General features: G+C 40.2%; 1 protein-coding gene across 2 annotated transcripts; it reads left to right on the top strand.

Moving 5' to 3' along the window:
• Window positions 1-79: 79 nt before the first annotated feature.
• LOC104093283 (D-amino-acid transaminase, chloroplastic-like) lies at window positions 80-3,224 on the top strand. Of its 2 annotated transcripts, none has more exons than XM_009599011.4 (5): window positions 80-585; window positions 713-780; window positions 1,466-1,641; window positions 1,907-2,580; window positions 2,794-3,224. In XM_009599011.4, the coding sequence occupies exons 1-5, from the start codon at window positions 549-551 to the stop codon at window positions 2,889-2,891; spliced, it is 1,053 nt and encodes a 350-aa protein (XP_009597306.1). In that variant the 5' UTR covers window positions 80-548; the 3' UTR covers window positions 2,892-3,224. The 2 variants fall into 2 exon arrangements, with proteins under 2 accessions (XP_009597306.1, XP_009597307.1); XM_009599012.4 differs by having other exon boundaries at window positions 440-585; window positions 716-780; window positions 2,794-3,036.
• The last annotated feature ends 20,485 nt before the right edge of the window (window positions 3,225-23,709 follow it).

Raw genomic sequence — 23,709 nt, 5'->3', positions numbered from 1 at the left:
GCAACATCGATTGGAAGGTCATTTCATATGTGCTCTGAAACGAAAAGCCCATACATCCGATTGAAATAGAAAAATGACCATTTTGAATCACACAAGAGCAAATTTTCTTGAAGAAATAGTAGTTGGACGGCAGCTCTGTCGTTAAGCATCAAACCACTGTCCAAACTCCAAAATAATCTAGTGGGCGTTTGGACATAATATAAGTTTTGGGTTGTTTTTGAATTTTTGCGAGGTTTTCAAATTTTCTAAAATTCAAAATCCATCTTGAAAATTTATGGCAGAACATTGATTTCTGAAAAAATTTTCGCTAAAAAATGAAAAATTTTCAAATGTCTAAATGGGCTCCTAGTACCAACTCCAAACGATAAGTCAAAAAATTGATTCTTTTCTACTCTTTACAGTCGTATGATGGAACCCAAGGGACTGCTTTCGTCTCATATGTCATCTGTTTTCGACTAGTACTATAAAACTCTGCTCCTCCTCATTCCCTTCACCTCACTTTCAACACCCATCTCCTATTTCTTTGTCAAGTTTCAATCTTTTGCGCTATGGCTGCCTCCAACTCTTCTTATGATCAGACTTCAGGTACTCTTTCTCTCTCTCTCTCTCTTCTAACTTTTTTTTGTTCTCATTGGATTTGCTCCAACTAGTTTTGATGATTGTCAAACATAACTTGCTCTTTGGTGTTTGTGATATGGTTTTTCCCGAGCAGCAGCTATAGCAACAGCGACTAAGAATGTGGAAGATTTCAAAGTTCATGTGTTCTCATCCTCTGAAGAGGTGAAAATTGTGAAATCTCTCTTTATCTTTAGCTTGACTAGATACTGTTGTGTTTGCCTTATTAGCTTGTTAATGACAATATCGTAGTTTCCAAAGAGCAATTATTTGTTCTGCACCCGTATATATTGGAAAATTGGAGCTAACAGGATGTATAAATAATCATAATAATAGTAATAATAATAATAATAATAATAATAATAATAATAAATGTAGAAAGAGTTGATAGATAATAGTTTTATGATATAACATATGACTTGAGGGCATTAGTGTAGGTTACCTACATTACACCCGATGAGGTGCGGCCCTTCCCTGGACCTGTGAATGTGTGAAGGGGGTGCTTCGTGCATCAGGCTGCCCTTTTTTCAACTTGAGGGTATGGGAGATTATTTTGCTCCTTTCGATGCAGTTCAAGAGTAAGTATAGACTATAGTGTGGGGGGAGCCTCCTTGAGGGGCTAGTTCTTATGGCAAAATAAGAGCAAGTATAATTGCTTTATCCTCCAAAACAAGATTGTGTTTAAGCCATAAGCAGTGCTCCAGTATATGATAAAGTTAATGATCTAAAGCAAAAGAAAATGAATCAAAGAAGTTCCCCTGTATGTTTGCAATATTTCGACTATATCCATTGATAGTCATCCACATTTTTAGTGTGTCGTGACTATAGTTAGATGTTTTTATTGAAACAGTTACTTGAAAAGTTGCACGAGAAATGGAATTCAGTGAAGCAGCAACCTTATCCAGCAATGTATTCTAGCATATTTGGCGGAATCATTCTTGATCCAGCAATGATGGTTATTCCAATGGATGATCACATGGTTCATCGAGGACATGGTGTCTTTGACACCGCTATTATTTTGGACGGGTATGAGTCTAGTCTAGTTCCTTAAACAATGATGTTATAATTTGTCAATTGATCTTTGAAAGCATCAAGTTATGTTAGACTCTGGGAATAGTGCGCTTCAATTCCTATAATTCTGATATACAATGCACTTTCCTTTTCAGTCTATTCCCCCCCTCCTCCCCCCCCACAATTCCTAATTCTAACTTTATGTTAGAGTCCGTGAGCCAAGTTACTAAGCATTACAATTGTGTGGTTACTTCAGCCTCTCTTTGGTTTTCTAGTGCAGATATCTGTATGAATTGGATGTCCATCTTAACCGCTTCCTTAGATCAGCATCGAAAGCCAGAGTCGCGTCTCCATTTACATTTTCAGAACTTAAAAGCATTCTAATTCAACTTGCTGCAGCATCAAAGATGAGGAAAGGCACTCTGAGATATTGGTTGAGCGCAGGGCCTGGGGACTTCTTACTCTCCCCAGCTGGTTGCCCAACATCTGCATTCTATGCTGTCGTGATCGATGAGGATTTCTCACAATGCAAAGAAGGGGTAAAAGTGATAACGTCTGCAATCCCCATGAAATCACCTCTTTTTGCCACTATGAAAAATGTGAACTACTTGCCTAATGTCCTCTCCAAAATGGAAGCCGAGGATAAGGGAGCATTTGCTTCTATTTGGGTTGACGAAGAAGGTTATATCGCCGAAGGTCCAAATGTGAATGTTGCTTTCATAACAGCTGAGAAGGAGCTTATCTTGCCTAGCTTTGATAAGATCTTAAGTGGGTGTACTGCTATGAGGCTTCTTCAACTTGCACCCAAGTTGGTCGAGCAGGGACGTTTGAGAAGTGTCAAAACTACTGACATCACGATCGAAGATGCCAAAAAGGCTGCTGAAATGATGTATGTTGGAAGCACACTTCCTTTATTACCTATCATCATGTGGGATGAGAAACCTATTGGAAATGGTAAGTCCACTCAACTACTTTTCTTCTCACTTCCTTTATAACAATAGTTGGTATGATGAGCACGCTTAATATGCAATATACTATATGGAAACCAGAAAACGTTGGCTTACCATTCTAGTTTATGTCCACCCATTGATAGTAAAGTTAGCTGCGTATGGATGATTTGTAATTTGCAAGCATCTGTGAGAAGAATAACATTGTTTATTGTGACAGGGGAAGTTGGAGAATTGACGATGGCACTCTCGGATGTACTCTGGGAAGATATGGAAGCTGGCCCAGAAACACAGAGAATTCCAGTTCCATATGTGTAGGAACTCAACTCAAATTAAAGAATATGCTCTGATAGAATGCTCTGAATGGATTTGAAATCAATGTTATTCTGTTTTCTAAGTAGTGGGTGGTAACAGCATTGTTGCATCACTGCTTCTTGGTTCTGTGGCACAGGAGTAGGTCTTAATAAGCTTTATTTGTGGAGGTTCCCCAGCATTGCATAATCAACTAAATAGTCTTGCAATGTATTGGTACATGTACTTTTCTATTTTTATGTTTGGAAATTGGAATCGATTGAAAGAATTAAGAATACTGCTCCAATCTTTTCTTTCTCTATACAATACGTTGTGCTCAAATGAATTTGTATTATTTTCCTGTGGTGTGTTAACCACTTCAACCTCCCAATTTGGCGTGGTAATCACTTAGATAATTGGTAATGGTTTCATTGATATGTTGTATGAATTAAGAAAAACAAAAGTAGTAATTTCTAAATAAAATAGTTACGATGCATTTCTTTATAAAGTTATATATAAATATGTTAGATATAAGCAAATGAGTAATACACATGGTATAGGTCAGAATTAATGACTAAAGATTTAATTGACTAAAGCAAGACCCTAACCATGGTTTAAGTAATTAATAACTTGTCCATAAATATATTAAAAACTTTTCTCTCTCTTCCTACTTTTTCTTTTCCTAAACAGTATCTATTTGCTTCTTTATCAGTTTACCCGATTATTTCTCCCATTTATTTAATCTCTTTTCTCCCTCTTCGCGCCAAAACAAATTTTGCATATTCCATACACAATTCACTGTAATTTTCTTTATTACAATTACAGTGATGCTATTTTTATTTTTGTGTGGAGTCCAAATAAAAAAAAACGTCAAATTACATCATCTAGAATTTCCTCACTACTTGAAGAAGTTGTTCAGTGTAGTTTTTTTGTTGTTGGAATCAAAGGTAAAAACCTCTTTGTAGACGATGTAATAATTCTAATAGGGAATTTTTCTTGTCGGAGTAGGAAATGAGTTAAAATATAATATTAGATGTATAATTAGTTCATATTCAAAAGTAAATGGAATGAATTGTAGATACGTTATAATGATTGTTTTTTCACTTGGACTCTATGAAAGAGCAAATATACAGTGATTGTTTTTAACTTTGATTCCAACAAATTTATTTTAGTATATTTACGGACAAGTTATTAAATATTTAAACCATGGTTAGGGCATTGTTTTAATCAATTAAATCTTAGGCATTAATTCTAACATATGCCATGTGACAGAATAATAGAAAAAATGAAGAGGAAAAGCTCACCTCGAATGAGCTCTAATGGAGGATGAAGAAGGACATAGGCCTGGAACCTTCTCTTTCATTAGAAATGAACAGAGCTAAAAGTGTACAAGATATAAAATGTAAAAGTTGCTTAGTACAAAAAATATCTACGCCTATTTATACTGTGTACATGTGTACAGTTATGTACAGCTGTACCAACTACACTGCGACTAATCTGTACAAAGAATAAATACACACGTGTTCTCAATACCCCCCTCGAGTTGGAAGGGAGGAACTCACAGCCAACTTGCTAAGTAAATTACAATGTTTGATCCATGTAAGAGGCATGGTGAATATATCTGCCAGCTGCTCATGTGTGAAAATGGGATGTAATGAGATGAATCCCTCGTGTAGTTGATTCCTCACAAAGTGGCAGTCCACTTCTATGTATTTTATACGTTCATGAAATACAGAATTCTTAGCTATGTGGAGAGCTGCTTGGCTATCACAGAAAACTGAGACAAGTAATGTTAAGAGAACTGTCAATTCTTCAAGCAGCCTAAGTAACCACACTAATTCTCCCACAACTTGTCTAGCTGCTCTGTATTCTGCTTCTGCTGAGAATAATGAAATAGTGTGTTGTTTCTTAGATTTTCAGCTAATAGGGCTATCACCTAGCAACACAACATATCTACTAACTGATTTCCTTGACTCAGGGCAGGTTGCCCAGTCTGAGTCACAGAAGGCTTGAACCCTGTAGTTTTTGCTGTTGGATAGAAAAATCCCTAAGCTTGGATCACCTTTAAGGTACCTAAGTACATGGTATGCGACTTTCAGGTGTGGCTCCGTTGGACTCTGCATGTATTGACTCAAATGCTGCACACTATAAGATATGTCAAGCCTTATATTAGTTAAGAAATTTAGCTTTCCTACTAGTCTCCTATAGTGAGAAGGATCAGGAAGTAAAGACCCCTCATCTGCACTTAGCTTAGTTGAAGGGTCAAGTGGAGAAGTTAAAGTAGAGTACTTGGTGCAATCAAACTCTGTCAATAGATCCATTGTGAATTTCCTTTGAGATATTCGTACCCCATCATCCTTGTACAGAATCTCCAATCCCAGGAAATAATGTAGCCTTCCCATGTCCTTTATTTTGAAGGTCTCATGTAAGAAAGCCTTCAGTGCTTCTATTTCCTGTAAATCAGTCCTTGTTATCAGGACATCATCTACATAAACAGCCACAAACACCACTGAAGTTCCATGCTTCTTGTAGAACAATGAATAGTCGAGTAGGGAGTGTGTGTATCCTCTGGAACAGAGTGCTGCAGTCAACTTCTCATACCATTGCCTGCTTGCTTGTTTTAGACCATATAAGGACTTATTCAATTTGTACACTAAGCCTGGTCTTTCCACAACAAGACCTGGAGGTACTTCCATATATACTTTCTTATGGAGGTCCCCATGGAGGAATGGATTGTTGACATCTAGTTGGAAGATCTCCCATCCTTTCTTCACTGTTGTCCCAATTAGAGCTCAAACAGTTGTCATCTTTACTACTGGTGAAAAAGTTTCTGTATAGTCTACCCCTGCCTGCTGAGTGTATCCCTTTACTACTAGCCTTGCTTTAAATCTTTCTATGCTCCCATTTACCTTGTACTTCACCTTATATACCCATTTACAACCTATTGTTCTTTTTCCAACTGGAAGTGGCACTAAACTCCAAGTATGGTTGGCATAAAGTGCTTCAAATTCCTGATTCATAGCTGTTTGCCATGCAGGATCAGCAGCTGCCTCTTCATATGAACAGGGCTCAGTCCCATGTAAAACGTTTTTAATCAATTGCTGACTATCAGAACTCAAAGCATTGAGTGAAACACATTGGGCATTAGGTATAGATACATTAAAAGAAAGTGAGGTAGTGCTTTGGTTGCTGCTGGAAGGAGAGTTAAGGTGGCTTGTCTGTAACTTGGGGAATGAGTAGTTATAATCTTTCAAATAGGTAGGGACTTTGAGAGTTCTGGAGGGTCTTCCTGATGTTTTATTAGGTTGTTGAATCATTAAGTTGGGAGTATTATTGGTAGATGTCTCATGCTGATTGTTGTCAAACAAGGTAGAATATTCTTCAAAGTTTGAAGTTGTATGAGAATTGGATTCACTCAGCCCTGGTGATGAGGAGTCAGGTGACATAGCTGGAAGATATGGACTAGGTGAACTAGGAAGAGATACTGACTCGTGAGGAGGAAACATGTCTTGTGCCAAATCTGAATTTACTCGTGGAAATGAGGGAAATACTCTATTGGAATCAGAATGCAAAGCAAAAGGAAATACACTTTCATGGAATACAACATCTCTTGATACATGAATTCTCTTTGTGACTAGATTGAGTACCTTATTTCCCTTTGTCCCAAAGGGATATCCCACAAAAATATGAGGTAAGGATCTTGCTTCAAATTTATCTTTGTAAGTTTTGAGGGTTGTAGGAAAACAAAGGCGTCCAAAACTTTTAAGGTGAGAATAGTTGGGTTTTCTTTTCTAAAGTAACTCCAATAGGCATTTGTTTTTGAGGGTAGTAGAAGGGAGTCTGTTAATCAAATAGGTTGAGATGAGAATGCATTCTCCCCAGTATTGCATGGGGAGTTTAGACTGATACAACAATGCCCTGGCTGTTTCTAAAAGATACTTGTGTTTTCTTTCTACTATGCCATACTGTTGGAGCGTATAGGGACATGTTTTCTGATGTATAATGCCCTAGGACTGCAAGAAGGAAGCAGTCTCAGAGTTTATGAACTCAAGACCATTGTCAGTTCTAATGGTCTTAATGGAGCAATTGAATTGATTCTTTACCATGGCAGTGAAAGCCTTGACTTCCTGCAGAGCATTACTTTTGCATCTAAGCAGGTGTGTCCAAGTACACCTACTGTAGTTATCTACTAGGGTGATGAAGTACTTATGCCTATCATGTGTTGGGACATGATAGGTCCCCCATAAATCAACATGTAGGATTTCAAATATTTTGGTTGTGACTATAGTTCTTTCTGGAAAGGAAAATCTGTTTTGTCTAGCCATTGGGCATATATGACAAATGAAGGGTTGTTTGAGTGAAAATGAACAAGTATGGATTCAATTCCTCTCATTTTGGCAAAGGGTACACGTCCCAATCTATTGCGCCACAAGAGATCAATCATATATTTATCAAACATAGGTGCATTGTATGTAGAATTGGCATTTCCTTTACATTGCATATGAGAATTTGTGACAACTTTATTGCATTCGTGAGAAGAAGTGTGTGAAACAGAGTTGTGTGAACTAGGTACAACATGTGAAACAGAGTGTGAGACAATATTATTACTACTAGTTAGGCTAGATGGAACATCTGAAACAGATTTAGTGATTGCATCACCTTTATTAGATGAACTAGATGAATTGGCATTAACCAAGGAATTAGACTTGCAGGAATCTGAGGTGTAAAGGTACATACCATCTTTACCTTTACCAGTTGCCAGAGGCCTCTTCAGTGAAGGGGACTGCAAAAGGATACAAGCAAATTTGGTAAATATAACAAAGAAATCAAGTTGAACTGTTAAGCAATGCATAAAAATTAGGCTGAATTTGAAACTAGGGACAAAAATGACTCTTTTCAGGGTGAAACTAGGACTCATGACTACATCTCCCATCAATGTCACCTTCACCTTATAACCATTAGGCAATGTAACTAAGAGAGGGTATACTAGAATTTTCACATTGGTCAACATGGATTTGTTATAGGTCATGTGATTTGATGCCCCAGAATCAAGTATCCACGAATCAACAATTGATCTAAAACACTCATATGAGTTAGTACCAGAATCAAAGGAAGTTGAGCAAGCTGAAATACCTGCAAAGTTCACAGCTCCTGCTTTCAGTTCATTTCCTCCATTTCCAGCATGAAAATTCTCCAGGATGCTCAGCAGTTGGTTATACTGTTCCTTTGTAAGGTTTTGCATGGTTCGATCATGTTATTGTACTTGGCCATTGTCTACATATTCACCTTCAATGCCATTCTCACTTTGAATTCCATGTACATTGGCAGCAAGTCTCTTTCCTTTGTTGAACCTTGAATCTTATGGATAACCATGTAATTTGTAGCATCTTTCCTTAGTGTGACCTAGTTTCTTACAATAGTCACAAAAGGCCGGGGTCTGCTCCCAGAATATCCTCCCCTGTAGTTATTGTTCCCAGTTCTGTTTCCTTGTTGATTATAGTCTATATATCCAGCATTGTCTGAAGTATTTGATTGTTGATTATAGCTTGTTCTGAAAGAATTTCCTCCTGACCTATTTGCACTCAGGGCAGTAGATTCAATCACAAACTGATTGTTTGGTTTGACCTCTCTTTGTTTCTCCTCTTGGATAAGGATTAAAAAAGCCTGTGCGAGTGAAAGCAACAGATTCATCATCAGAATACTCCCCTTACCACAGTATAAACTTCGTTTATCCCCATTAAGAACTGAATCAACCTTTTGTCATACTCAGCTGTCACGCCCCAAAACCGAGAAGCGCGACCGGCGCTCAACCGAGCGAACTCGACCGAGCAAGCCTGTTAGATTTTCTTCTACCCAAACTCATCCACGAATGAAGATAATACATATTTTTTATTAATTAGACAAAAACGTGATCATGTCTACTATACCAATTCATTATTAATGGGTTTCATCATTTTTAAAGTCTCAAATAGGACAAGTAATATAACCACAACATAACATAGTTTGTCTTTTCCAGCACCAATATACAACCCACACTACGTCTACGAAGCCTCTATAGATAAAGAAGAGTTCAATGATGATGCCGGCAATAAAGTCCCAACTATACCTCAAACAGAATACACAAAGAACAAAAGATACATGACCCCGGGATGAAGTGGGGCTCACCAAGTCAGCTGAGAAGAAGGTGTACTGCTATCACTGATCAATATTTCCTATTGTGGAACCACCCGGATCCATTTAAAGATGCAGCGCCCCCGGCAAAAGGGACGTTAGTACTGTCGAATAGCACTAGTATGTATAACTAAACACTCTCTCAATAGAATGACAAATAATACAAACAAGATTATCATAATGTTAATGGAAGCTTTAATCAACACCAAACCTCAATTTAGGATCAAGACAGTATTTCAATTAATTTCCATATCTCACATTGGGAGATTTTTAGTATCGATATTTCATTGTTCACAATACCATTATTCACAATACCAATACTACCGTACTCTCAGCACGGAGTCCGATCACGACCCGATCGGCTAGGCTATCTCATTAGAGACATCAACCGCAATTACTTTCAGTATCAGTAACACCGTCTTTAACACGGAGTCCGATCACGACCCGATCGGCTAGGCTATCCATTAGGGACATCAACCATAATCACAATTTCAATTACAATTTCCAGCACAATCACCACCATGTGTGCGGCATGATGTCCGATTACGACCCGATCGGATAGGCTGTCTTATTCGAGACATCAACCTTTTTGTATCAATCATCGCATTTCAAATTACTTTCACATATTTTCATTTCATTGGCACCAATGGCCATAATTTATAAGATCATTCTTGGCACGTTGGCCATATTTAGTATTTCATGCTCACCTTTTCACTTTCAAACATAAACGTCATCATTACCAACAACAACAATTCAATTCAAGGTGTGTAGTACACCTGTGAGCAATTAAGAGTCTAAAGCACATATAGGTATTTCGCAAAAAAATGGCATAATAGCCTTCGTTTGAACTTGACTTGAAGTCGAAACATTATTAATGCACAACCCATATTTTACCACATCCTCAATTGATAACACAACATAAATAAAGCGTTCGGGTTACTTGCTGAACATATATTTTTCAACACAGTCTTACTCGGAATAGCCAATTTTATAATGAACCACTCGGGACTTACATATTTTACATGAATATCATGGAATCTAATTCTAAGAGAAGAGTTTAGCCAACATACCTCAATTGAGCTTCCTTAAACTCTAAAATATTTCAAAATTCTTAGCAACTTCAATCTATTGTAGAAATATAACAAATTGAATCAAAATTAGGAGGATGATCATGGTTCTAGCTCATTTGAGCATTTTATCAAACACTAGGTGTGCATAAGGTTTCAAGGTCCTTTTATGGAGGATTCCATCATCCCACAACCCAATCTTTACCATGCTTAGTTCAGCAATCTTCCTACACCCCTTGATATCACATGCATGTAAAATAAACAACTCTCATGCCCAAAAATTATCTTGCTAATTACCCATTTTCAGATAATTTTGAAATTAGGGGTTAGGGTGTAGAATCTTATCTCTAGGATGAAGACCTAGTGAGTTTCCCTTCTTAATCTTCCAAAACTTGAGCAAGAATTGAAGAACAATTATTGAAGAACACCTTCTCACTCTAGGTCACTCTCTCTCACTCTAAAATATCAGATTATAGCTCAAAAATAGCCCAAAACGTGTATTTAACGAAGTAGGGTCGCGTTTTAAAAACCCAAAAATGAAGCTCCAGAACAAGGTCTGCGGTTGCATATGCGACCGCATAATGGTTATACGGACCGCATATCGGTCGCATAATCGGTGTCCAATACTACAAATATCTGTCTGTGTATGCGGTCACTATGCAGCTCGCATACATGTTCTGTGGTCGCATAGTGACCGCGGAACAGTTATGCGGTCGCATTGTCGACCGCATATTTAATCTAAACTGGCCCTCTTCTGCCTCACTTCTGCGGCCATTATGTGGCCCGCAGAGTGATTTTGCGGTCGCATAATGGACCGCAGAAACGTATTTTTCCGCCAAAACACGTAAAACCAATTCGGCACTACGAAACATTATTTTTCATATGCAAAACTTTTACAGGGCCTTACATCAGCCTTCTGCATATTTGCCTTAGCACCACATGTACAATTGCATTTGCACTGAGCATGTGCATTTAACGTGTTTAGCTCTTCCCAGAGCTTCTTTATATTAGTGTAATACCCAGTGATGTCTAGGGTTCCTTGACTCAAATCATTTATCTCTTTCCGCAATTGATACAGCTTCGCTCCGTTTGCCTGGTCATATCTATCCTCTAGTTTCTGCCAAAGTTCCTGAGCATCATTAACATATTGTAGACTATCCGCTAAATCCTTTGAGATAGAATTCAGAATCCACGACATGACCATATCGTCACATCATTTCCATTGATCATAATTAGGGTCCTTGGAATCCGATTTCCTGTATTTCCCATTTATGAATCCCGCCTTATTTTTCACTGAGAGATCTCTGAGAACTCCTCTTCTCCATGACCTATATCCCGATCCGTTCGAAAGGTACCGGTACAAGCATAGAACCCGCACTTTCAGATGAATTCATGTAGAGTGGATTTGTCGAATCTAGAAGCAGATTTGTGGAATCCGTCGTGTTTTCGTCAATAGCCATACTTATAGAGGATCGAAAATTGGGGAAATTTTGCTACTCGCATAAAAAAGTATCGTAGAGATATAATCGAATGAATAATCGACTGATTGAGCCTAGGATTGAGATCCTAGCTCTGATACCATGACAGAATAGTAGAAGAAATGAAGAGGAAAAGCTCACCTCGAATGAGCTCTAATGGAGGATTGAGAAGGACCTAGGCAGAGAGTCTTCTGGAACCTTCTCTTTCATTAGAAATTAACAGAGCTAAAGTGTACAAGATACAAAATATAAAAGTTGCTTAGTACAAAACATATCTACGCCTATTTATATTATGTACATATGTACAGTTGTGTACAGCTGTACCAACTACACTACAACTAATCTGTACAAAGAATAAATACACATGTGTTCTCAATACCATGTGTCTCTAATCTACACTAGAACTTGGGGAAAATGGAGAAAAGAGAAATGGAGAGGAGAAAAAAGGAAAATGGGGGAAGAAAAATAAAGATTTACAACTTTAATGGTATTTTTTTTAAAAAGAATAAAAAATAAATCTGTAATGGTATTTGAAAAGCTAATGCTCGATTCGTTTCATATATGGTATGCTCTGTTAAAGGTGAAAACCGCCAACTTATCGTTTATCCAAACAAACAGTTAAACCATTGTAATACAACCTCTCTTGAACTCTTATGATTTTTCTAAAGTCGTCCCTCAGCATAAATCCTTTTCAACTTTGAATATTTATTGCTCCTTTATTGTCATTTCGGGTTAATTACTTGGTGCAATAGGTGGAAAATGTAATGACTCGGCCGGTCATTTTGAATATTATAACCTTATTTTCCCATTTACTTCTCAATTTATGCCTTGATATTGATTTATGACTTATCGGGTTAGTTGGTTCGGGTCCGGAAGAAATTCGGAGTGAAATGAGACACTTAGTCTCATAATTAAAAAAAATTTAAGTTAGAAAAGTGGACCAGATATGGACCTATGTGTAAATGACCTCGGATTCGAATTCTGATAATTTCAATAGCTCCATATGGTGATTTCAGACTTAGGAGCGTGTCCGCAAGAATTTTTGGAGGTACGTAGAGGAATTAGACTAGAAATGCCGAAAGTTGAATTTTTGGGAAGTTTGACCGAGGGGTTGACTTTTTGATATCGGGGTCGAAATCATATTCTAAAAATTTTAATAGGTATGTTATGTCATTTATGACTTGTGTGCAAAATTTGAGGTCAATCGGATGTGATTTGATAGGTTTCGGCGTTATTTGTAGAAATTAGAAATTTCAAAGTTAAATAGGCTTGAATTGGGGCATAATTCATGGTTTTAGCGTTGTTTGAGTTGATTTGAGGATTCGACTAAGTTCGTATGATGTTTTAGGACTTGTTAGTATATTTGGTTGAGGTCCCGAGGGCCTCGGGCGAGTTTTGAATGGTTAACGGATCAATAATTGAACTACAACAACTGCTGCAATTTCCTTCTGCTGGAAATTTCTTCTGCCAGATTCGAGCCCAGAAATCTCTTAGAATCGAGCCCAGATATGAGCTTAGATCGAGCCCAGGGTTGAGGGTCACGATCGAAGCCATGATCGAGCCCAGGGTCGAGGGCCACGATCAAAGCCATGATCGAGCCGAGGGTCGAGGGACACGATCGAAGCCATGATCGAGCCCATGATCGAGGATCACTGTCAAAGGCAAGGTCGAAGACATGATCGAAGGCCAGGGTCGAGGGCCATGATCGAGGATCAGGATTGAAGCCAGGATCGAGGCCTAGGATCGAGGGCCAGGATCGAGGCCCAGGATTGAGGCCCAGGATCAAGGCCTAGGATCAAGGACCTCGATCGAAGGCCAAGATCGAGGCAGAACCGAGGTTGTCTGGGCAGAATTATAAAAACAGGGACTTCGTCCCATTCGTCATTTTTGACAAATTGGAGCTTGAGGAGAGGCGATTTTTGATATATTTTCAAGGAAAACTTGAGGTAAATCCCTTGTGATCATTTCTACTCCATAATATTGAATTATCATCGAATAATCCGACTAGATTACATGATTTTGAGGTGTAAATCGGAGATTGGAACTTAGAAATTTGAAAATAAGATTTGTAGATTTGAGGGTCGAGTTGAGGTCGGATTTTGGTAAAATTGGTATGGGTAGACTCGTGGTTGAATGGGCTTTCGGATTTTGTAACTTTTGTCGGGTTCCGAGACATAGGCCCCACGGGCAATTTTTGACCTAAATTTCTGATTTTTATGAAAAATTAGTATTTTCTTATGGAATTAATTCCAATAAATTTTATTGACCGAAACGAATTATTTGTGACTAGATTCGAGGCATTCGGAGGCCGATTTGCGAGGCAAAGGCATAGCAGAGTAAAGAGTTTCACGTTTTGAGGTAAGTAGCAGTTTTAAATCTGGTCCTGAGGGTATTAAACCCCGGATTTTGGTATCATGTGATTATTTTGGAGGTGACGCACATGCTAGGTGACGGGCGTGTGGGCGTGCATCGAGGGAATTGTGACTTGGTCTATCCCAGAAAAACTGTAAAGTTGAATAATTTGTTGTTAGCTATATGCTCTCTATGTGTTGATAAGATTTGACTGTAAATCATGTTAGAAATCATGCTTAGGCTATGTGATAGTACTGTTGGGATCCACAGAGGTCGCGTACTTGTTGAATTGCCTCTTAAATGCTATATGTACTCAGTCTCAGTTTTTACTTGCACATTTTATCTCAGTCTCTGTTATTATTATTGATACATCATATCATTGTTGTTTGGGCTGATTTCATGAATAATGAGAGCTCGAGAGACTGGAGAGATTTATGACTTAGAGAGGCTGTTGTCTGGGAGCCCAGTGAGTGATTGTTGTCCTAAGAGGTTGTACTTGATTTCCATTTATTGTTGCACTTAGTTGCTATCTGTCATTGTTGTGAAATCTCTGAAAGATTGTTGATATACGGATTACATGAACAGAAACTGTATAAAAATTGATTTGACATTAAACTGCCAGATTTGATAACATGTCTATTCTTTGCTGGAATTACTGAAAATGAACCATATCTGTGTAGCTCGTTACTATCTTCAGTTCCTTATTTATTATTGTTACTTGCTGAGTTGGTTGTACTCATACTACACCCTGCACTTCGTGTGCAGATCCAGGTGTTCCCGGACATAGCGGGTGTTGATCATTTCGCGCGGTTGATTTTCAGGAGATTTTGAGGTAGCTGCCGTGTTCCGCAGACCTTGTCTCTCCTTCTCTATATCTTTGTTTACTGTATTTGGTCTCAGACTATTATAGACTATATTTTCCAGACTTGTATTCATAGTAGATGCTCATGTACTCAGTGACACCAGGTTTTGGGGAGTGTTTATATTGTATTTAAATATTATATTTTCAACCTTAAAGAGAAGTTTTGGTTTATTGAGATTATCGGCTTGCCTAGTATCGAGATAGGCGTCATCACGACATGTTGGGATTTTGGCCCGTGACAAGTTGGTATCAGAGCCTAGGTTACATAGGTCTCACGAGTCATGAGCAGGTTTAGTAGAGTATTGTGGATCGGTACGGAGACGTCTGTACTTATCTTCGAGAGGCTGCAGTACCCTTAGGAAAATTTCACTTTCTTGTATTCTGTCGTGCGAATTTGTTGATTCTGAAAACTAAATTTCTGTTATTTTATTCTCTCACAGATGGTAAGGACACGTACTACCGGATCGGACGGTCAGCCACCAGTTAGGGCCGCGAGAGGCCGGGGTCGTGGTAGAGGCCGGGGCCGAGGTAGAGGTTGAGGTGTAGCTTGTACCACATTTGGAATAGCACCTGTAGTACCACTAGTTGTTCCAGCTCAGGAGAAGATTCCAGATATAGTTGAGCCGACAGGATCAGCTCAGGCACCAGCTGTGCCAATTGAGATTGCAGGCATTCAGGAGACTTTGGCCCAGATATTGGCAGCATGCACTGGTCTTGCTCATGTGATTTCGGTTCAGGCCGCACCTGCCACTTCTCAGGCTGGTGGAGGTACTCAAACCCCCATTGCCCGTACTCCAGACCAGGTAGTACAGGGACTTCAGATACTGGAGGCACTACCAGCCCATCTGGTTGCAGCTGCTCAGGCCCAGTAGTTCCTGTTATGGCAGATGATGAGCAGAGGAGACTTGAGAGATTTGAGAGGCTTCGACCTCCACCATTTAGCGGTACTGAGTCAAAGGATGCTCAGGATTTTCTGAATAGGTGTCAACGGATGCTTCGGACAGCGGGTATCCTGGAGACCAGTGGGGTCTCATTCATTACTTTTCAATTTTCTGGGTCTGCACTCAGATGGTGGGAGACTTACGAGAGACGTAGGCCTGTTGGCGCAGCACCCCTTACTTGGCATCAGTTCTCCGTGGTGTTTTTGGAGAAGTTCGTACCTCAGTCCCGCAGAGAAGAGCTGCGCAGACAGTTTGAGCAGCTTCGCTAGGGTGATATGTCCGTGATGCGGTACGAGATGAGATTTTCTGAGTTGGCTCGTCACGCAGACTGGTTGGTTCCCACTGATAGGGAGAGGATTATGAGGTTCATTGATAGCCTCACATATCAGCTGCGGTTACTTATGAATAGGGAGAGAGTATATGGTGCTACGTTTAATGAGGTAGTGGACATTGCTCAACAGATAAAGATGGTTCGTAGCCAGGAACATGGAGAGAGAGAAGCTGAGAGTCCTCGTGGTCCGGGTGATTACAACGGTGTTCCTTCAGGGGGTCAGTTTCACCGTGGTAAGGGTCGTTCTTACAGGCATGCACAGACGGGTCGTCCAGCTCATCGTGGTGCATCCGCTAGCTATGGTTCTTACAGTGCTCACTCAGGCCAGTCTTCATTCAGTGCACTACCAGTGCAGAGTTCTCATCATGCCTCGTCCACACAGGCTTCTGCAGGTCATTCCTCGGGTTATCAGGAGCAGCAGTTCCGTCAGAGGAGGGGTTGTTTCGAGTAAGGAGAATTTGGTCATTTCAAGAGAGAGTGTCCTAGGCTATTGAGTGGGGTTTCACAGCAGAGTTCTCGACTGACGGCACCAGCACCAGCAGTTACACCACCCGCCCTGCCATCTCGGGGTGGGGATCAGGCAGCTAGGGGTCGCCCAAGAGGGGGAGGCCGATCAGGAGGCGGGCAGGCTCGATTCTATGCTCTTCCTGCCAGGCCAGATGCTGTTGCCTCAGACGCAGTGATCGCAAGTATTGTTTCAGTATTCCACAGGGAGGCTTTTATATTATTTGACAATGGTTCCACTTATTTATATGTATCATCATATTTTACTCATTATCTGGATATGCCATGTGAGTCCTTAGTTTCACCTGTTTGTGTATCTACACCGGTGGGCAATATTATTATTGTGGATCGTGTGTATCGGTCATGTGTGGTAACTATTAGGGAACTGGAGACTAGAGTTGATGTCTTATTACTCGGTATGGTTGATTTCGATGTAATCCTGGGTATGGATTGGTTGTCTCCATGTCATGCTATTCTGGACTGTCACGCAAAATTCGTGACGTTAACGATGCCGGGGTTGCCAAAGGTTGAATGTAGGGGTTCTCTAGATCTTGTTCCTAGCAGGGTAATTTCTTATTTGAAGGCCCAACGTATGGTTGGAAAGGGATGCTTGTCATATTTGGCCTTTGTGAGAGATATTGATGCAGATGCTCCTATTATTGATTCAGTACCAGTCGTGCGAGACTTTTCGGATGTATTTCTTGCAGACCTGTCGGGTATGCCACCCAATAGGGATATTGATTTCGGTATTGACTTGGTGCAGGGCACTCAGCCCATTTCTATTCCTCCATATCGTATGGCACCGGCTGAGTTAAAAGAATTAAAAAAGCAACTTCAGGCCTAGTGTGTCACCTTGGGGTGCACCGGTTCTGTTTGTGAAAAAGAAAGATGGTACTATGCGAATGTGCATTGATTATAGGCAGTTGAACAAAGTTACAATCAAGAATAAATATCCATTGCCGCGTATTGATGATTTATTTGACCAGCTTCAGGGAGCGAGGGTGTTCTCCAAAATTGATTTGAGGTCTGGGTATCACCAATTAAAAATTCGGGATTCGGATATTCTAAATACGCCATTCAGGACTCGTTATGGCCATTATGAATTTCTTGTGATGTCTTTTGGGCTAACCAATGCCCCAGAAGCATTTATGCATTTGGTGAATAGTGTATTTCAGCCATATCTTGATTTATTTGTCGTGGTATTCATTGATGATATTCTGGTGTACTCACGTAGCTAGGAGGAGCATGCACAACACTTGGGTATTGTATTACAGAGGCTGAAAGACGAGAAACTTTATGCCAAATTCTCTAAGTGTAAGTTCTGGCTTAGTTCAGTGGCATTCTTGGGACATATAGTGTCCAGTGAAGGTATTAAGGTGGATCCGAAGAAAATAGAGGTAGTTCAGAATTGGCCCAGACCATCCTTAGTTACTGAAATTCGGAGTTTTCTCGGCTTGGGGGGTTATTATCATCGTTTCGTGGAGGGTTTCTCGTCTGTTGCATCGCCTATGACTAAATTGACCCAGAAAGGTGCTTCGTTCAGGTGGTCGGATGAATGTGAAGAGAGCTTTCAAAAGCTCAAGACAACTTTGACTACAACTTCGGTATTGGTGTTGCCTACAGGTTCAGAGTTTTATACTGTGTATTGTTACGCGTCGCAGATTGGTCTCGGCACAGTACTTATGCAAGACGGTAGGGTGATTGCCTATGCTTCCAGACAGTTAAAGGTACATGAGAAGAATTATCCAGTCCACGATCTTGAGTTAGCAGCTATTGTTCATGCCTTGAAAATTTGGCGGCATTACTTGTACGGTGTCCAGTGTGAGGTATATACCAATCATCGGAGTCTACAGCATTTGTTTAAACAAAAGGATCTTAACTTGCAGCAATGAAGGTGGTTGGAGTTGCTTAAAGATTATGATATCACCATTCTCTATCATCCCGGAAAGGCCAATGTGGTGGCCGATGCCTTGAGTCGTAAGGCAGAGAGTTTGGGCAGCTTAGCATACTTACCGGTAGAAGAGAGGCCTTTAGCCTTGGAGGTTCAGGCCTTGGCTAATCAGTTTGTTAGATTGGATGTTTCCGAGACGAATTAAGTTTTGGCATGTATAGTTTCTCGGTCTTCTTTATATGATTGCATCAGAGAGCGCCAGTATGATGATCCACATTTGCTTGTCCTTAAGGACACGGTTCAGCACGATGATGTCAAGGAAGTCACTATTGGAGATGACGGTGTATTACAGATACAGGGCAGGCTATGTGTACCTAATGTAAATGGTTTGCGTGAGCTGATTCTCCGGGAAGCTCACAGTTCGCGGTACTCTATTCATCCAGGCGCCGCGAAGATGTATAAGGATTTGAGACAACACTATTGGTGGAGGCGGATGAAGAAAGATATAGTTGGGTTTGTATCTCGGTGTTTAAATTGTCAACAAGTAAAGTACGAGCACCAGAGACCGGGCGGATTGCTACAGACACTTGAAATTCCAGAGTGGAAGTGGGAGCGTATTACCATGGACTTCGTAGTTGGACTCCCACAGACTTTGAGAAAGTTTGATGCTGTTTGGGTGATAGTAGATCGGTTGACCAAATCTACGCATTTTATTCCAGTCGATACTAATTATTCTTCGGAGCAGTTGGCTAGGATTTATATTCACGAGATTGTTCGCCTACACGGTGTGACGGTGTCCATTATTTCAGATCGGGGTATGCAGTTTACCTCACAGTTTTGGAGCGCAGTGGAGCGAGAATTGGGCACACAGGTTTAGTTGAGTACAACATTTCACCCTCAGACGGACGGACAGTCCGAGCGCACTATCCAGATATTGGAGGATATGCTACGCGCTTGTGTCATTGATTTTGGGGGTTCTTGGGATCAATTTCTGCCACTCGCAGAGTTTGCTTACAATAATAGCTACCAGTCAAGCATTCAGATGGCTCCGTATAAAGCTTAATATGGGAGACGGTGTCGGTCTCCGGTGGGTTGGTTTGAGCCTGGTGAGGGTAGACTATTGGGTACGGACTTGGTTCGGGATGCTTTAGAGAAGGTCAAAGTAATTCAAGAACGGCTTCGCACGGCATAGTCTAGATAGAAGAGTTATGCCGACAGGAAGGTTCGTGATGTTGTTCACATGGTTGGGGAGAAGGTTCTGCTCAAGATTTTACCCATGAAGGGAGTGTTGAGGTTCGGGAAAAAAGGCAAGTTGAGCCCTCAGTATATTGGGCCTTTTGAGATACTTAAGAAAATTGGGGAGGTGGCTTATGAACTTGCTTTGCCACCTAGTCTATCAGGTGTTCATCCAGTGTTCCATGTATCCATGCTCCGAAAGTATGTCGGGGATCCATCTCATATTCTGGATTTCAGTACAGTACAGTTGGACGGTAATTTGACTTATGATGTGGAGCCGGTGGCTATTTTAGACCGGCAGGTTCGAAAGCTGAGGTCAAAGAACATAGCATCAGTGAAGGTGCAGTGGAGAGGCTAGCCAGTCGGAGAAGCTACTTGGGAGATGGAGCAGGAGATGCGGAACAAATATCCACACTTATTTGAGACTCCATGTATTATTCTAAACTCGTTCGAGGACGAACGTTTGTTTAAGAGGGGGAGAATGTAATGACCCGGCCGGTCGTTTTGAATATTATAACCCCATTTCCCCATTTACTTCTCAATTTATACCTTGATATTGATTTATGACTTATCGGGTTAGTTGATTCGGGTCCGGAAGGAATTTGGAGTGAAATGAGACACTTAGTCTCATAATTGAAAAAATTTTAAGTTAGAAAAGTGGATCGGATATGGACCTATATGTAAACGACCTCGGATTCGAATTCTGATAATTCCAATAGCTCCGTATGGTGATTTCGGATTTAGGAGCGTGTCCGGAAGAATATTTGGAGGTCCGTAGAGGAATTAGACTTGAAATGCCGAAAGTTGAATTTTTGGGAAGTTTGACCGAGGGGTTGACTTTTTGATATCGGGGTTGAAATCATATTCTAAAAATTTTAATAGGTATGTTATGTTATTTATGACTTGTGTGCAAAATTTGAGGTCAATCGGACGTTATTTGATAGGTTTCGGCGTTATTTGTAGAAATTAGAAATTTCAAAGTTCAATAGGCTTGAATTGGGGCGTAATTCATGGTTTTAGCATTGTTTGAGGTGATTTGAGGATTCGACTAAGTTCTATGATGTTTTAGGACTTGTTGGTATATTTGGTTGAGGTCCCGAGGGCCTCGGGCGAGTTTCGGATGGTTAACGGATCAAAAATTGAACTGCAATACCTGCTGCAATTTCCTTCTGTTGGAAATTTCTTCTGCCAGATTCGAGCCCAGAAATCTCTCAGAATCGAGCCAGAAATCGAGCCCAGGGTCGAGGGCCACGATCGAAGCCATGATCGAGCCCAGGGTCGAGGGCCACGATCGAAGCCATGATCGAGCCCTGGGTCGAGGGCCACGATCGAAGCCATGATCGAGCCCAGGGTTGAGCCGAGGGTCGAGGGTCACAGTCGAAGGCAGGGTCGAAGACATGATCGAAGGTCAGGGTCGAGGGCCATGATCGAGGATCAGGATCGAAGCCACGATTGAGGCCTAGGATCGAGGGCCAGGATCGAGGCCTAGGATTGAGGACCAGGATCGAGGGCCAGTATCGAGGCCTAGGATCGAGGCCCAGGATCGAGGCCTAGGATCGAAGGCCAAGATCGAGGCAGAACCGAGGTTGTCTGGGCAGAATTATAAAACCAGGGACTTCGTCCCATTCGCCATTTTTGACAAATTGGAGCTTGAGGAGAGGCGATTTTTGATATATTTTAAAGGAAAACTTGAGGTAAGTCCCTTGTGATCATTTCTACTCCATAATATTGAATTATCATCGAATGATTCGACTAGATTACATGATTTTGAGGTGTAAATCGGAGATTGGAACTTAGAAATTTGGAAATAAAATTTGTAAATTTGAGGGTCGAGTTGAGGTCGGATATTGGTAAAATTGGTGTGGGTAGACTCGTAGTTGAATGCGCTTTCGGATTTTGTAACTTTTGTCGGGTTCCGAGACGTGGGTCCCACGGGCGATTTTTGAGCTAAATTTCGGAATTTTATGAAAACATAGTATTTTCTTATGAAATTAATTTCAATAAATTTTATTGACTGAAATGAATTATTTTTGACTAGATTCGAGGCATTCGGAGGCCGATTTGCGAGGCAAAGGCATAGCAGAGTAAAGAGTTTCACGTTTTGAGGTAAGTAGCAGTTTTAAATCTGGTCCTGAGGGTATTAAACCCCGGATTTTGGTATCATGTGATTATTTTGGAGGTGACGCACATGCTAGGTGACGGGCGTGTGGGCGTGCACCGAGGGGATTGTGACTTGGTCCGTCCCGGGAAAACTGTAAAGTTGAATAATTTGTTGTTTGCTATATGCTCTCTATGTGTTGATAAGATTTGAATGTAAATCATGTTAGAAATCATGCTTAGGCTATGTGATAGTACTGTTGGGACCCACAGAGGTCGCGTACTTGTTGAATTGCCTGCTAAATTCTATATGTACTCAGTCTCAGTTTTTACTTGCATATTTTATCTGAGTCTCTGTTATTATTATTGATACATCATATCATTGTTGTTTGGGCTGATTTCATGAATAATGAGAGCTCGAGAGACTGGAGAGATTTATGACTGAGAGAGGTCGAGGGCCTGATTGTGAGATATTGATATCATAGCACGTGAGTTGGCCGTGGAGCACGTGAGTTGGCCGTGCAGATCCTTATATTATACTATAGCACATGAGTTGGCCGTGCGGATCCAGATATTTATATTATGGCACGTGAGTTTTCTGTGCAGATTATAGCGCTTGGGCTGTAGGAGCCCTTCCGGAGTCTGTACACCCCCAGTGAGCGCGGGTACCCATTGAGAGTGAGTGATGAGGGTTGGGAGCCCAATGAGTGATTGTTGTCCTAAGAGGTTGTATTTGATTTCCATTTATTGTTGCACTTAGTTGCTATCTGTCATTATTGTGAAATCTCTGAAAGATTGTTGATATACGGATTACATGAATAAGAACTGTATAAAAATTGATTTGACATTAAACTGCCAGATTTGATAGCATGTCTATTCTTTGCTGGAATTACTGGAAATGAACCATAACTGTGTAGCTCGTTACTATCTTCAATTCCTTATTTATTATTGTTACTTGCTAAGTTGATTGTACTCATACTACACCCTACACTTCGTGTGCAGATCCAGGTATACCCGGATATAGCGGGTGTTGACCCTTTTGCGCGGTTGATTTTCAGGAGATTTTGAGGTAGCTGTTGTGTTCCGCAGACCTTGTCTCTCCTTCTCTATCTCTTTATTTATTGTATTTGGTCTCAGACTATTATAGACTATATTTTTCAGACTTGTATTCATATTAGATGCTCATGTACTCAGTGACACCATGTTTTGGGGAGTGTTTGTATTGTATTTAAATGTTATATTTTCAACCTTAAAGAGAAGTTTTGGTTTATTGAGATTATCGGCTTGCCTAGTATCGAGATAGGCGCCATCACGACAGGTTGGGATTTTGGGTCGTGACAGAAAAAGAAGAACAAGAATATGGTATATTGCAGACCATTGGCATTCTTATTAGCTTTGCCTTCTGCTTTAATTGCATTACTCTTGTCTCTCGTCGGAGCCGTTGTCTGGCTCCTCGGGTTCGTTCTCTTCTTTCCATGACCATGTTTCTTACTTTTTCTCTCGTTTGTTCAATCTAAATTGTGCGTGTTAACGATTACTCAATTCATTTCAATTTATGTGAATTTATTTTCTTTTTAACCCATTTAAAGAAGAATGACTGATCTCTAAATTTGGATACAATTTAACTTAAACTTCACATTTCACTATTAATAAGAAACTTTTATAGTCACACAAATGTTATAACATGTTTAAAAGCATAAACTTCAAACTTTTAAAGCTAAACAAATGTTATTACATGTTTAAGATCACAAGTTTCAAACGACTTCGTTTCTTTCTTAAACTCTGTATATGTTTAACCAAAAATAGATTTCTCGGTCAAAGTCAATATCTAGAAAAAATCGGGCTACTGGTAACCAAGATTTACTTCACTTTCCCAACAATTTGAAAGAATAGATCAAGAAATGAAAATAATTGT

This window comes from Nicotiana tomentosiformis, chromosome 7 (genome assembly GCF_000390325.3).
Source record: "Nicotiana tomentosiformis chromosome 7, ASM39032v3, whole genome shotgun sequence".
Classification (NCBI taxonomy): domain Eukaryota; kingdom Viridiplantae; phylum Streptophyta; class Magnoliopsida; order Solanales; family Solanaceae; genus Nicotiana; species Nicotiana tomentosiformis.
This window is presented reverse-complemented; position numbering and strand designations above follow the sequence as displayed.

What these genes read in the sequence shown, in the direction of transcription:
- LOC104093283 (XM_009599011.4), top strand. Translation starts at nt 549, where the DNA reads ATGGCTGCCTCCAACTCTTCTTATGATCAGACTTCAG. An exon ending in ACCGCTATTATTTTGGACGG is followed by an intron (nt 1,642 to 1,906) that starts GTATGAGTCTAG and finishes TTTCTAGTGCAG; the next exon opens with ATATCTGTATGAATTGGATG. An exon ending in TGAGAAACCTATTGGAAATG is followed by an intron (nt 2,581 to 2,793) that starts GTAAGTCCACTC and finishes TTATTGTGACAG; the next exon opens with GGGAAGTTGGAGAATTGACG.